The sequence below is a fragment of the Eucyclogobius newberryi genome, unplaced genomic scaffold (genome assembly GCF_026437365.1).
Source record: "Eucyclogobius newberryi isolate DKJ021-1_F unplaced genomic scaffold, fEucNew1.0.hap1 SCAF_4, whole genome shotgun sequence".
NCBI classification, from domain to species: Eukaryota; Metazoa; Chordata; class Actinopteri; order Gobiiformes; family Gobiidae; genus Eucyclogobius; species Eucyclogobius newberryi.
The window spans coordinates 7,635,115-7,648,550 of record NW_027316056.1 but is presented as its reverse complement, the minus strand read 5'-3'; the positions used below and the strand labels follow the sequence as shown (position 1 = coordinate 7,648,550).

At 39.8% G+C, this 13,436-nt stretch overlaps 1 protein-coding gene across 2 annotated transcripts; it reads left to right on the top strand.

Moving 5' to 3' along the window:
* Nucleotides 1-491: 491 nt before the first annotated feature.
* Nucleotides 492-10,152, top strand: LOC140377513 (deoxycytidylate deaminase-like). 2 transcript variants are annotated; one of them, XM_072462949.1, is made up of 6 exons: nucleotides 492-612; nucleotides 1,707-1,809; nucleotides 5,172-5,307; nucleotides 6,112-6,228; nucleotides 8,688-8,784; nucleotides 9,644-10,148. In XM_072462949.1, exons 1-6 carry the CDS (start codon nucleotides 569-571, stop codon nucleotides 9,729-9,731), a joined length of 585 nt encoding a protein of 194 aa, XP_072319050.1. In that variant the 5' UTR covers nucleotides 492-568; the 3' UTR covers nucleotides 9,732-10,148. The 2 variants fall into 2 exon arrangements, with proteins under 2 accessions (XP_072319050.1, XP_072319051.1); XM_072462950.1 differs by having other exon boundaries at nucleotides 518-612; nucleotides 1,716-1,809; nucleotides 9,644-10,152.
* Nucleotides 10,153-13,436: the final 3,284 nt, after the last annotated feature.

Below are 13,436 nucleotides of genomic sequence, written 5' to 3'. Positions count from 1 at the left end.
TGGCCTTATTTAACTATAGTGGGAGAAGGATGTTTTGGTTGACAGTTCCCAGGTAAAACTGGAGGGAAAAGGAAAAGGTTGCTTTAGAAAATACAAACTAAGTGATGCAACACATTGATAATTCATTATTAGCTCCATATTTATTGTTTTCTATCACTTGATGCGTCCTAGCAGCTTGAACATAACGTGTTTTGTATTTTATTTTGTATTTCTCCAAGGCAATGCATTAAGAACAGCAAATTGTTATTCACAATGTTGTCCTGTTAACGCTCTTATTAAGTATGAATATTTTATTTCAGTGTAATAAGTAAAGCTTACAATGTTCTATAAGTATCCATAAGTATCCCAAATGCGCCTTCGTAAAAGTGAATGTTGGTTTGTTGTGAGAAAAGTATTTTGCCCTCGAGTCAAATCTCAGGGCGGAAAAAGTAGAGTGAAAGCGGGAAATCTCTTCCTGGTGACGCACTGCGTGCTCTGCTCAGGCTCTGCTGCTGCTGCTGCTGCTCGCGCTGGTTTTTTAGACTTTTAAACTATAAAACAAATACTTTAAAACACATATTTTGACGTGATGGAGCCGGATCCACAGCAGGACAAACCTTGTCCTCTGAACGGGTGAGAGTCATGACTTTATCGACGATGCGTTTAACTAAAATACTCATTACAAGTCACAATTTGTCCCATTTAATAGTCCTTTTTAGAGTCTGAGGATTCTGCGTGATGACAAGTTATATTTAACATGTGCTTGTTGTGTTCTGCAGCAGTGTTTAGACTTGAATAGACTATAGATCATTTAAAAGTCAAGTTATTTTGAAATGTTATACTTGCTTTCTTGTTTCTAGTTGTCAAATCAGTCATTTCGTGTTGAGAATGTTTGTATTTTTCTGTTTATATTTGATATTTTCTCTATCATGTCATGAAGGAAGATTTATTACACGTGTCCACTGCAGAATGGCTTTACAATTAGGATTTATTTGTATATTATTTTCACATATTTTCCATAATTGTTTGGCATTTTCTGCAGTAAAGTAGTCAAGAGGGATGCACTTTAAAGAGACAGGGACTGCGAATTAGATTAAATTATAAAGTGTTTAAAATGGATCATTTCTAGGAACCTTATGCCAGGGCGCCCTCTAGTGGTGGTTTGTAAAGAGACGTTTTAAATGTCCCGCAACATCATCATATACAATTAAGTATTAAACATAAGTAACAAGCAGTCAATTAAAACACTCAAATTCAATCTAAAAAATAACAATCACGATAATTTTAGAAGTCCATCTAAAAAATGCAACTAAATCATTTGTATCTTGGTGTTTTTGTCTATTCTAGTTTATTCTATCATTCAGAAAGTAAAATGTTGTAAACGGATCACAAATTTGAGGAATTGTAACACATCAGAGGAAGGAAACAAAAGAAAATGAAAGATTCCAGTGTTCTCCCAATAATCACATAATAATAATAATAATAATAATAATAATAATAACTTTTATTTATATAGCGCTTTTCAGTGACCCAAAGACGCTGAACATATATAAAAAAAAGGGGGGACATTACATCCCTCGCAAATTTTGAATCTTTATTTCTTTGTAGGGCTACATGTTGCTTTTTAATTCATTTTGTTCACTCACTGTCGTCTCTGTGAGCTTAAATTGTAGTGTTAAGGTGCTTTGCATGTGACGTTTGGATGATTCCTTTGTGTTTTTCCAAAGCGGCGGCAGCAGCAGGAAAAGGCAGGACTTCCTGGAGTGGCCCGAGTATTTCATGGCGGTGGCGTTTCTCTCGGCCCAAAGGAGCAAGGACCCGAACTCACAGGTGACCAGAGCAGGAACTGTCCTTTTAAACCGGGCGTCTACGTGGGAGGGCATCCGAGTTAACAATTCCAATCAAAGTCAAAATAATAGAAACGAGGCAAGTCTCGCATTTTGTTGTAAATCAATAGTAAACGATCGGTCTAAATATGACAGGTTGGACCACTCGTTTGACTAAAACGTAGTTACGATAAATTGCGGCCAATTTAAGAGTTTACTACAAAGTATTCCAGTTGCTATAGTAACCAAACCGTATTGCTCTTGGAATATAAACCCTTCCTGATAAATACTTGCTCAAAATCCGTAAATATTGTGCAATTGAACTGTGGATAACAACTTTATTTGAGGCCTCAGAATGCACGACTAACATGTTTTTAAAAGTTAAACAAGTTTTTTTAAGACGTGCCAAATCAGACCAGTATTTCAAGCGTTTCAAGTAATGGCATCCAGTTTAGACATATTTTTAAGTCAATAATTATACTTTCTGGTTCATGACGTCGCACTAGAAAATCCATAACCGTTTCCTGGCCGCCATGTTGTTGTTGTTGTTGTTTTATGGCGGTTGGCATCCGAGTGTTGCATTACCGCCAGACTTTATTCCTCAGACGTTTCGTAGTCCTCAGACTCTGTCGTAGTCCGTAAAAGTACTCCTCCCATTGCTTTGGTTGTTGTTGTTGTTGTTGTTGTTGTTTTATGGCGCTTGGCATCCAATTGTTGCATTACCGCCAGACTTTATTCCTCAGACTTTTCGTAGTCCTCAGACTGTCGTAGTCTTCTTCTTTGGTGTTTTATGGCGGTTGGTATCCAAGTGTTACATTACCGCCCCCTACTGGAGTTAGACTTCAGACTTTATTCTTTAGATTTTGTTCTTTAGATTTTGTTCTTTAGACTCTACTTCTTTCCCACAACCCCCCGAGGCCCGATGTTCTTCTTCTTCTTTGGTGTTTTATGGCGGTTGGTATCCAAGTGTTACGTTACCGCCAGACTTTATTCCATCAAAAACATACCTGGAGTTGTTTGGCTTCTTTCACACTTCTCTCTCCCTGAGCCTCGGAAAACTCTCAGTTTCAAATATCCCCGTTTTGTGACATCAAAGGTAAAGATCCGGAGCACAAATGCCTCAAATTGCGTTCATCACAACTGCTTGCTAACATTAGCATGTCAGAGGCAAGCTAGCGTTTGTTTACTCTCCCATGGTAATTCTTTCTGCTGCCAGTAGATGGAGCGCTAACACAAATACTGAAGAGGAAACGCTTCACAGATATAACGTGTGTCAGCTGTACCAGATGTTTTTCTATGGAACAAAGTCAAATCTGTTTTGTGTTTTGCTATTCGGGTAAAAATGAGACCAATGTGTGCTGTCTGCATCTGATTAAAGAGCATTTTATTCATTGTGAAGCAGGGAATTGCACACTTCCAAACTCACTGCGGTGAATAATTGGGATGAAGTGAGCAAAACATTGGAACTGCTGCAGAGTTTTAAATTAACTAGGTCTATTTATTAGGCCCGAGCGCCACAAGCTGGCGAGAGGCCTATTAGTCTCGTAAGGCCGTGCGAAGCACGGCTGCGAAAGTGCGCACGTAGTGCGCACGAAATCGAGCGCGAAGCGCTCGCCCACTTACAAACACTCACTAACGCACTCCTCCACTCATGCACGCCCCGTGCATACTAATTAGTTGTAGGAAAATGGAACATTACCGTTGTAAACGGGCGAAGCCCGTGCAAAAGTTCGCACTAAACGAGCACTTTACATATAAAGCACTCATTTGCCCTAAGTAGCTCACGAATACGTTCCCCATCTCTTGCATGTTTCGTGCATATAAGCATGTAATGCAAAAATTGAACATTATTACTGTATAGTGGGCCAAAAACACAAAGTGGGCGGAGCCCACTCAAAATTATCGAAAGTACCCGTCAGTGACCAGGGACCCACACCATGAGGTAGGAAAGCGCGAGCGCTTTCCGAAAATGTATAGTTTATGATATTTGAAAAATGGGAAACATTGTTTTCGCATCGGAATATTATTCTTTCTTCTTCTTCTTCTTCTTCTTCTCGGGACCAACCCCCCTATTTTTCACCCAGTGAACATTGACGAAAGGTCACAAAAATTTACACACCTCTAAAAATCGTGCCTCTCTACATTCTGGCTATCTCCCTTTTCTAAAATTAAAAAAATTGGCGTGTCAGCGCCCTCAAATGTACCAAAAATGCATTAAGATAGAAAATGACCCCAAAAAAATCTTATCGTAGAATCATGAAATTTGGCGCAGAGGTAGATGGTGACAAGAGAAGTAAAAAATATTATTACGGCAACGCCGTCCGCCCAACCAAATGTTGGCCATATTGGTTCAAAAATGGCTAATTATGACTTGGGAGTTTTTCCAAACGTCTTACTTTTACGAACTCCTCCCAGGGCGTTGGCCCTAAAAAGCTGAAATTTGGTGAAAATGCTACTGAGGAGTGGGACATCAAAAGTTATCCAAATTACATTGATACCTGTCACGGTCTCTGTGCGGCGAAGCCGCAAACTGTAGCTAGAATTTCAGAAATCTCCCATATTTAAAATATCTGCCGTTTGCGCAGATAAAGTCCGAATTGCGTCAAATTAGAATCAGTTGTTAAACTCTTTGCCCTAAACCTACTTGAAGTGAAATAAATTTATTTGGCGCCACAGCGCCCCCTACAGATTTTATATGGAGGTTAAATGTTTAGTTTTGCGAAATTATATGAAATTTGACACACAACTCAATTTTAGCATCCCCATCAAAAAAGTCAATGAGACCCATGTCATAATTGTTATGGCGTTGCCGTAACGATGACCGAAACCTTTCATGTTATTCCAATGGGGAAATCGCCAGAACATGTTTACACTTTCACAAACTCCTCCCAGGGCGTTAGCCCTATCAACATGAAATTTGGTGAGACTCATCTTCAGGGGTGAACCGTCAAAAATTATTCACATTTTTATTCAAAGAGTCACGGTGTCTGTGCGGCAAAGCCGCACATTTTGCCAAGAATTCAAAATAAAATAGCTTTTTGATGGTAAAACAAAGGGGAGAAGATGTGACAGCGTCACAGATTCAGCATTAGGCGTAATAAAAGGACAATTGGGGCGCGTTAGCGCCCCCTCCTCTTGCGGCGTGGCGGCGGTGTGGCGGCGGCGTGGCGCGCGCCGATCATTGCCGCTTGCGGCTATATTTATTATTATTATTTTTAACGTTACAGCACCTTTTTAAAGTAAAAAGATGAGACGCTAAAGTCAAGAGTGGTGAGTCAAGAGCATGTTAAAAGGCCAATACCAGTAAAAACATGTGTCGGGTTAAGACTGAATGGTCCTAACTGCAGATCTGGTGTGTGATCTCAGGTCGGAGCGTGCATCGTGAACCAGGAGAATAAGATCGTGGGGATCGGGTACAACGGGATGCCAAACGGCTGCGACGACGACCTCCTGCCCTGGTCCCGGTCTGCGGACGACCAGCTGGACACAAAGTACCCGTACGGTGAGCGGCTGGCTGACGCAGATCAACAACAACAGCACAACAACAACAACAACGCAATTACACGTCTTAACAAATGTAATCTCTGATAACGTTCTAGTTTTAGTGATGATACTTTTTTAGTTCTGTTTTTAAATAACACAATAACCACAGAAACAATATTTTGCACACTTGGACTTCTTCAGTATTCGGCCTGAATCAATTGATCGCAACTTATGTGTTGTGAAAAGAGGTTTAAAGGCTCGGATAAATCAGGAATGATCAAAATGACACAAGAAACATTTACACATTTAGTGTTTTTGTTGAAAAGCAGCATCACTTTAGCTTCACCTGGGCATCACGATACACATCTATCTATACGGAGACCGAGACGGAGACATATATCTATACTAGGGACGCCACCATCACATTTTAATGTTACGATTATTGTAAAACATCATAATTATTGAGACTGAATAAACAACAGTGAAATGTTGAATTTTCTGTTGAATGTTATATTTCCTCAAGTTTTTAACAGGCTTTAAAAACTGAACTTTCTGATAAACAAAATAAAGATCAATGTGACAAAAACAGCCAGATAAAGAAAAATCAAAATCTTAACATCTAGATCTATTTTTTGGACTATGTCTTGACCTAAAAATACATAATTTAGCTTCTAAACTCCTCCCGATCTCACTAGTTTACCGATTACATTTGGACCTGGATAATCATGAATAAAACCTTATAATGGTGACGTCCCTCATGGATACGCGTGTTGCCAGGATACACTGTGCAGCTCTGACAGTTTCTACCCTCTTTCCCCGACAGTGTGCCACGCCGAGCTCAACGCCATCATGAACAAGAACAGCGCCGACGTGAAAGGCTGCATCATGTACGTGGCACTGTTTCCCTGCAACGAGTGCGCCAAACTCATCATCCAGGCGGGTGAGCGCTAAGGCAAAGACATTCAGCAGCTCCTTCGCCATTTTAGATGTTCTCGCGTTTTGTATTTTTCTGTTGCCGTAGTTATTTTATTACTTGGTTTACGGATTTTTAAATGAAATATATTGCACAGGCGAACGAAATATAAATATAATTTCAAAAGATTTTTTCTTCCGGGTTTACACAAAACACACCAGGAGGAGAAGGAGAAGGGGGGGATGTGGCGCGCAGGTGAGTGTAACAGGAGATCTAGCGTGTTTTGCATCAGTAGAACAGACTCTTCTAAGTGTGCAGTCTTAGTCACGGCAAAACGCGCTGGAGAAAATGTGGTAAACGGGTTTAAAATGTGTATTTGCGATATAAAGGCGCAGCAGACAGCGAAACGGGCGCGAGCGCTCTCGCCGGGACCGCGCAGGGACGGAGCTGTTCCGTCACGCTTCACGCGCTCTTATCTTTTGACTAAATACCGCTTTTTATATTTCATTTAAGGTCGTGGCAACAGAGCCGCGTTTCTGGATAGACTTCATTTAATGCTATTTTGCTTTGTCGGCGGGACTTTATAAAAAAAATCATAATTCATTTTATTTATATTGTATAAATCAATAATCTAAGTGCGGCGGATCCGTAAACCAAGTCATAAAATAACCGCGGCCTTATAGGTAAAAGATAAAGTCGTCTGCTTCTTCTCAAAGTTCACTGTGATTGGTTGAATCCAGCTGTCACTCACCCAGAGCCTCACGGAGTCTGACCAGAAGGAGAAATGTGGGAATAGAAAGGGCATTAAATAGAGAAGTGGTGAATTATGTGCAGATGTTTGGAAAAGGAAATGAGAGGAAGAGGCTTTACTTTCATTGTGGTATTTGATCATGACATTTCTGCTTCAAACTGGTGAGAGAGACGATGGAAAATACAGCTTTATAGTGACACTGTTTGCGATTTATTGTCTTTTCTTCAATTTGTGACCGTTATTATTTTATCCAGAGCAAATGGTGAAACAAAAGCTGTTTTGTTGTGTTTTTACACTATATAATGTAATTCAACTATGTGAAAGTGGATTCTTCACAATCCAGTTTTCTGGTTGGACAAAGACGAGTTTGTCGAGCACAATTCTCACATGTGACGGATCAAACGCTTCACAACAGGAAGCAAATGCAAATAACAACACGAAAAATGCAAATAACAAAACGGACAAAGACGTAAGAGAAGAGTGCAAATAAGATCAAATAAAAGTTTCATCTTAACTGGCCTTGTGTTCATTTACAGGACAAAAGGACACACAAGATAAAACCTAATTAAATCCATTCATAAAGAGCTGGCCCCGCCCATAAAAGAGAGAGTGATGCATCTTCATTCCACTCCCTCCTCACTGTGGCACCATCTCGTCTTCCTCGTCACAAAACAAAAAACTCTTATTAACAAAACTCCTCATATCTTAATAGGGAATGGAGGAAAAAAAAGATTAAAATAATAAAATAAAGTAAAAATAGCTAGCATAAGACTAAATAATACTAATAATAATGGTAAGTAAACACTCTTATTTACATCAGTTATATGCACATGAATATGGCCTTAATTGATTGTGAGTATGACAGTAATTGCACATGAATATGACGGTATTGCACATGATTAAGTCAGCATTGCACATGAATATAACGGTATTGCACATGGTTGTCAGTATTGCACATGAATATGATGGTATTGCACATGAATGACAGTATTGCACATGGTTAAGTCAGTATTGCACATGAATATGACAGTATTGCACATGGTTAAGTCAGTATTGCACATGAATATGACAGTATTGCACATGAATGACAGTATTGCACATGGTTAAGTCAGTATTGCACATGAATATGACGGTATTGCACATGGTTAAGTCAGTATTGCACATGAATATGACAGTATTGCACATGGTTAGGTCAGTATTGCACATGAATATGACGGTATTGCACATGGTTAAGTCAGTATTGCACATGAATATGACAGTATTGCACATGGTTAAGTCAGTATTGCACATGAGTATGACGGTATTGCACATGGTTAAGTCAGTATTGCACATGGTTAAGTCAGTATTGCACATGAATATGACAGTATTGCACATGGTTAAGTCAGTATTGCACATGAATATGACAGTATTGCACATGGTTAAGTCAGTCAAGTATTGCACGTGTTCAGGGCTAACAGTGTTTGTTATACAAGCGCTTTGTTGTAGTTAAAGTGACAGTTCTTTGTGCACATGTGACGTACATGACTGTAGTATTAGTGTTTGAGGACGAGTGTCTGTGTTCAGTCAGTGCTTCACACTTTGAGCGTAAAAGGCCCTGATTATGGCCAGATCGAAGCAAAGCAAAGACGGTCAAGCAGGATGAAGCTGTGGAATGACCAGAAGGAATGACTTGGGCATTTTCAGACACGGTAGAAACATGTAACGTTGGTGTAACTTGTCTTTTTTTCAATGGCAGGGATCAGGGAAGTGGTGTATTTATCTGATAAATATCACGCCACGCCCGGGATGACGGCGTCCAGGAGGCTGCTCAGCATGGCAGGGGTCATCTTCAGGTCAGTGTTCTGTCCACACACGACACAAGAGAACGACGATCCGTGCAGGGATGAAACAGCACACAGGTCATTCTGACTGAATAAAAATAATCTATCAGTGAATAAACAGAGATGCATCGATGTGTGAATGAACAGGATTCACAAACAGAGGAACTCGTCCTGGTGGTTCAGTGCAACACAAACAATAAAACAATGAATAAGATAATATATTCCTTTATTGTCCACACATGGGGAAATTTCATTGTTGCAACGCAGTAGATACAGAGGAAAAGGACAGATAACCTATACATGCGTTCGCACATCCGGGAACTTTTTGAAAGGGGCACAACAGCACGTCTACTACATACGAAATCCAGGAAATATGAGGCCAAAATGCCAAAAACCTGCTTAATCTGTCAGGACATCTCTCTGTTGACTGAGTAAGAAATGTATACATGCGTTGGCGGTGACGTCATAGCCGGGACTTCCCCATAGCGGCCATTTTGAAAGGGGCACGCAATATATAAAAACCAACACGACTGCATCCTTTTTCTACGGCATCATGAGCTACGAATACTTTGATTCTTTAGATGATAACGTCAAACTAAGGTGCACGACAAAGCTATTTCATTTCTTGGTCAGTCAACAGAGCGATGTCCTGACAGATTAAGCAGGTTTTGGGCATTTTGGCCTCATATTTCCTGGATTTCGTATGTAGTAGACGTGCTGTTGTGCCCCTTTCAAAATGGCGGACTCGGTTGCCACTGCACAAGTTCCCGGATGTGCGAACGCATGTATTCCAGACTTCCTCTGTATACTTTCAAGCAGAAATAAAACAAACCATTCATTCTAAATACTTTGTCTGTTTTGTGTTCGACAGGCAGTTCCAGCCGAAGAGGACTGAGATTGTCATTGATTTTAATTCCATAAACCAGGCTGGGACACGGAGCAGCAGCAGTGAACTGTGAGGAAAGAGGAAAGATCCTCTGCCTCGTCCAGAGGAAACTCCAGCACACTTGGACTGAAGCGGATTTGATATTTTGATTTGTTTCTTGGACTTTGAGTGGACTCGAATGTGCTGCTGGACCCTCTGATGGACGGACAGTGTTTGGAGCGTCGCTTATTTACGTTTGACTTGAATAAATGGAGTTTTCACGTTATTAGTTCCTCCTCTGGGACATTTACTCAAGAGGAAACCTCTTATTTCTGTTTTATATCGCACATAGTCTTGACAAAGATTTAAAGTTCATGGTTTGGGGGTTTCAACTGTCATTTATCATTGGTCGTTTGAAATATTTCCTCTTAAATTCTTTATTTTAGGTCATAGATGTTAAGTTTTTTATTGGGGCTTATAAAGTGAGCGTGTAGTGTGCTTTGTTTTTATGATTTCACTTTGTAGATGATGTGAAATGTTTTAAATGTGTCGTCTCTTCAATCATTATGGTCAACTTTTGTTTATTGTTGAAAGAAAATGTATTTAACAAAACACATTCATTGCTGTTTCTAGATGTCAAGGTCAATATTAAAGGCTTTTTAACAAACTTTAAATGACATGTCTGTGTATTACAGGTTTGAGCTTCTAAATGTGTGTTTAGTTGTGAGATTGAACACTTGGATTTCCATCACCTTTAATCTGTGAACTTTACATCATCTGGACAAACCACGTTTTTGGGATATTTTAGTTTGATGTGAATACAATCTTCATCTCCTTTTCTATGAATCTTAAACATAAGTCAATGTATAAGAACGATAAAGGGCGTGTTCATTAGTCACTGCACCGGTTCAGCAGCACTTCTTAAAAAAAAACACTGAGTGACTTTTGGTCTTAAACGTGTTATTCATTTTCCAAGAACAGACTTTCAACTATAGAACACAATGTTTTGCTGCAATTGTCAAAATATCTTATTATTGAAGGTCTAAATTGTAGATTTTGTAGAGGGTTTGTAAAGTCCTTGACATGTCTGTAGTGAGACTCGATGACTCCATGTGAAGGTGGATTCTTCACAGTGCAGTATTCTGGTTTAGACAAAGACAAGTTTCTTTGTCGAGCTTAAATGTGATGGATCAAAGGGCTTTAGACGACAAGAAAAAAGGCATTCAAATCACAAAATGGATAAAGACCTTGAAATACTTTCATCTGAATTGGCATTGTGTTATAGTGGGTTTGTAAAAGTACTTTTGACATTTCTGTAGTGAGGCGTTGATGCTTAAAAGCAGTGGTCCCCAAACTTTTTGACTCGAGGGCCACATTGGGTTCTAAAATTGGACCGAGGGGCCGGTCTAGGAAAATATGGTGAAAGGTAAAATGAACGTCGAGCCACAGTATAGTGAGTTTGACATTTGCTGCATGTCCTCCTTTCTCTCTCATCATTCCCCTTCCTTTCTTTCTCATTCCATCTACTGTCTAATAAAGCCTATGGCAAAAAAAAAAAAAAAAAAAGATATTTTAATATAACTTGGACAAGCTTGGCAGGCCAGATTGAAAGGCCCAACGGGCCGGATGTGGCCCGCGGGCCGTAGTTTGGGGACCACTGCTTAAAAACATCAAGTACATTTACATCAGTGGCGGCTGGTGGTACAAATTATAGGGGGGCTATTTGACATGACCGTGTTTTAGGTTTTTTTAAATGTCCAAAATTGAATTAATTAGGTAAACACACTTTATTTCTTTTGTTAATGATAATACAATGACAATTTGTGAGAAAATACATATGGGCCAAATTTACATTTTAGACTTTATAAAATGAAAAGAGCAAATCAAAAATCTCAGTGATACTGTCACTTATAGTGCAGAGTAACATTACTACATTAAGAGGAAAAAAAACCCACAAACAATTGTCATTGTTTCATAAAACAGCTTCTAAGTGGCATTAGTTACCCTGAACCACACGTTTAACATTTAACATTTTTATATTTAATCATCACAACATTATTGCTGTTGGAAAGTTGTCATTTATGGCTTTCTTTCATGGGTTTTCTAAAAACAAAAGCATATTTTTATCAATAGAAGTTAAGCGATACTTAGCGTTAGCCTTATGCAAGTAATAAACTAAAAAAAACTGCGTGTTTGTTGTCATGGTAACGGAGCACGGAGTTTGACAGACACATGTCTCGGCTCGGATTGATACGAAATCAGCCGCTTTCAATAAAGCAGCAAACAGTCGAGCAGCTCATTTTGAGTCGTTTTGGACGTACCTTTTGTCACAGACTCTGTAGATGCAGTTTTAAGACGAAAACACGGCGTGTGGCACTTCCGCGTATGCGCGCGCACATGTCTGTGTCTCTAGCGTAAAAAGCGTAGCTCCATGGCGTAACTACTACGTTCAAAAGGGCGCTTTCTGGAGCGCCCCAAAGTCGCTATTTTCCTATGGAGAAAACCATAGTGACGTAGTCACTTTTGATTGTGATTTGATTGGCTAAAAATCCCCATTGATTTTCTATGAGGCTCTGGAACGCTATTCAAACCGCCCCACGGCTACGTAGAAAAGTGACGCAGGCTGCGCAGCAGACCACGCGGCGCGCAAACAAAGCATACATCTATATCTATTTATGGATATATATTATTATTTTACACATTTACTAATAAGAATATAAGATATTTCTGAATAAATTATATTGTTTTTAGACACAAAAAAATGTACGTGGTTGGCTGATTGACAGGGGGGGCGGCGCCCCAGCGCCCTTAATGGACCAGCCGCTGCTGATTTACAATGACCCAAAAAAACTGAAAACTATAACAATTAGATCTGATTTTGGGCGTGTGTTTACAGCACAAAATAAATCTGATCATCAAAAACACTTGCTGACATTGCCAGGTTATTGATGGTGTTTTAGAGTTACTATTTGGAAGAGCAGATCTTTTGAAGAAAATCCTCCTCCAGACTTCTGGCCCCATCCGACCTCAAAGATGCAGTAGAACCATATCATCCAAACAGTCTCTAAAAGTACAGTAGGAGGTAGAGCCTTCTGCTGGTCCCAAGAGTCTCTAAAAGCACAGTAGGAGGTAGAGCCTTCTGCTGGTCCCAAGAGTCTCTAAAAGCACAGTAGGAGGTAGAGCCTTCTGGTGGTCCCAAGAGTCTCTAAAAGTACAGTAGGAGGTAGAGCCTTCTGGTGGTCCCAAGAGTCTCTAAAAGCACAGTAGGAGGTAGAGCCTTCTGCTGGTCCCAAGAGTCTCTAAAAGCACAGTAGGAGGTAGAGCCTTCTGCTGGTCCCAAGAGTCTCTAAAAGCACAGTAGGAGGTAGAGCCTTCTGGTGGTCCCAAGAGTCTCTAAAAGCACAGTAGGAGGTAGAGCCTTCTGGTGGTCCCAAGAGTCTCTGCATGAACTGTGTTCTGGCCCCACACTTTATCTGCCTCTCGAAACTAGATTAAACTCATATGTAGTGATTTTGTTTTTGCTGTAGTCCTATAAAAATCTTTTCAATCAAAACAAATTATTAATCAACTAATAGAAATGTTTGTCAACTAAGACACCATCGACCAATTAATTTACTTTAAGATTAAAGGACCCTACTTTTCCGGACAATAGTCTTTGAGATCATTTAAGACCTCTGCGAGCCATCTTCAGGACATTGATCCTGGTGGTGAAGTGTCGCTCTAGAAACCTTCAGTCAAAGGATTAAACAAACGACAACATTAACTTGGTTTGAGTAAATCAATTGTTGCCCTAATAGTT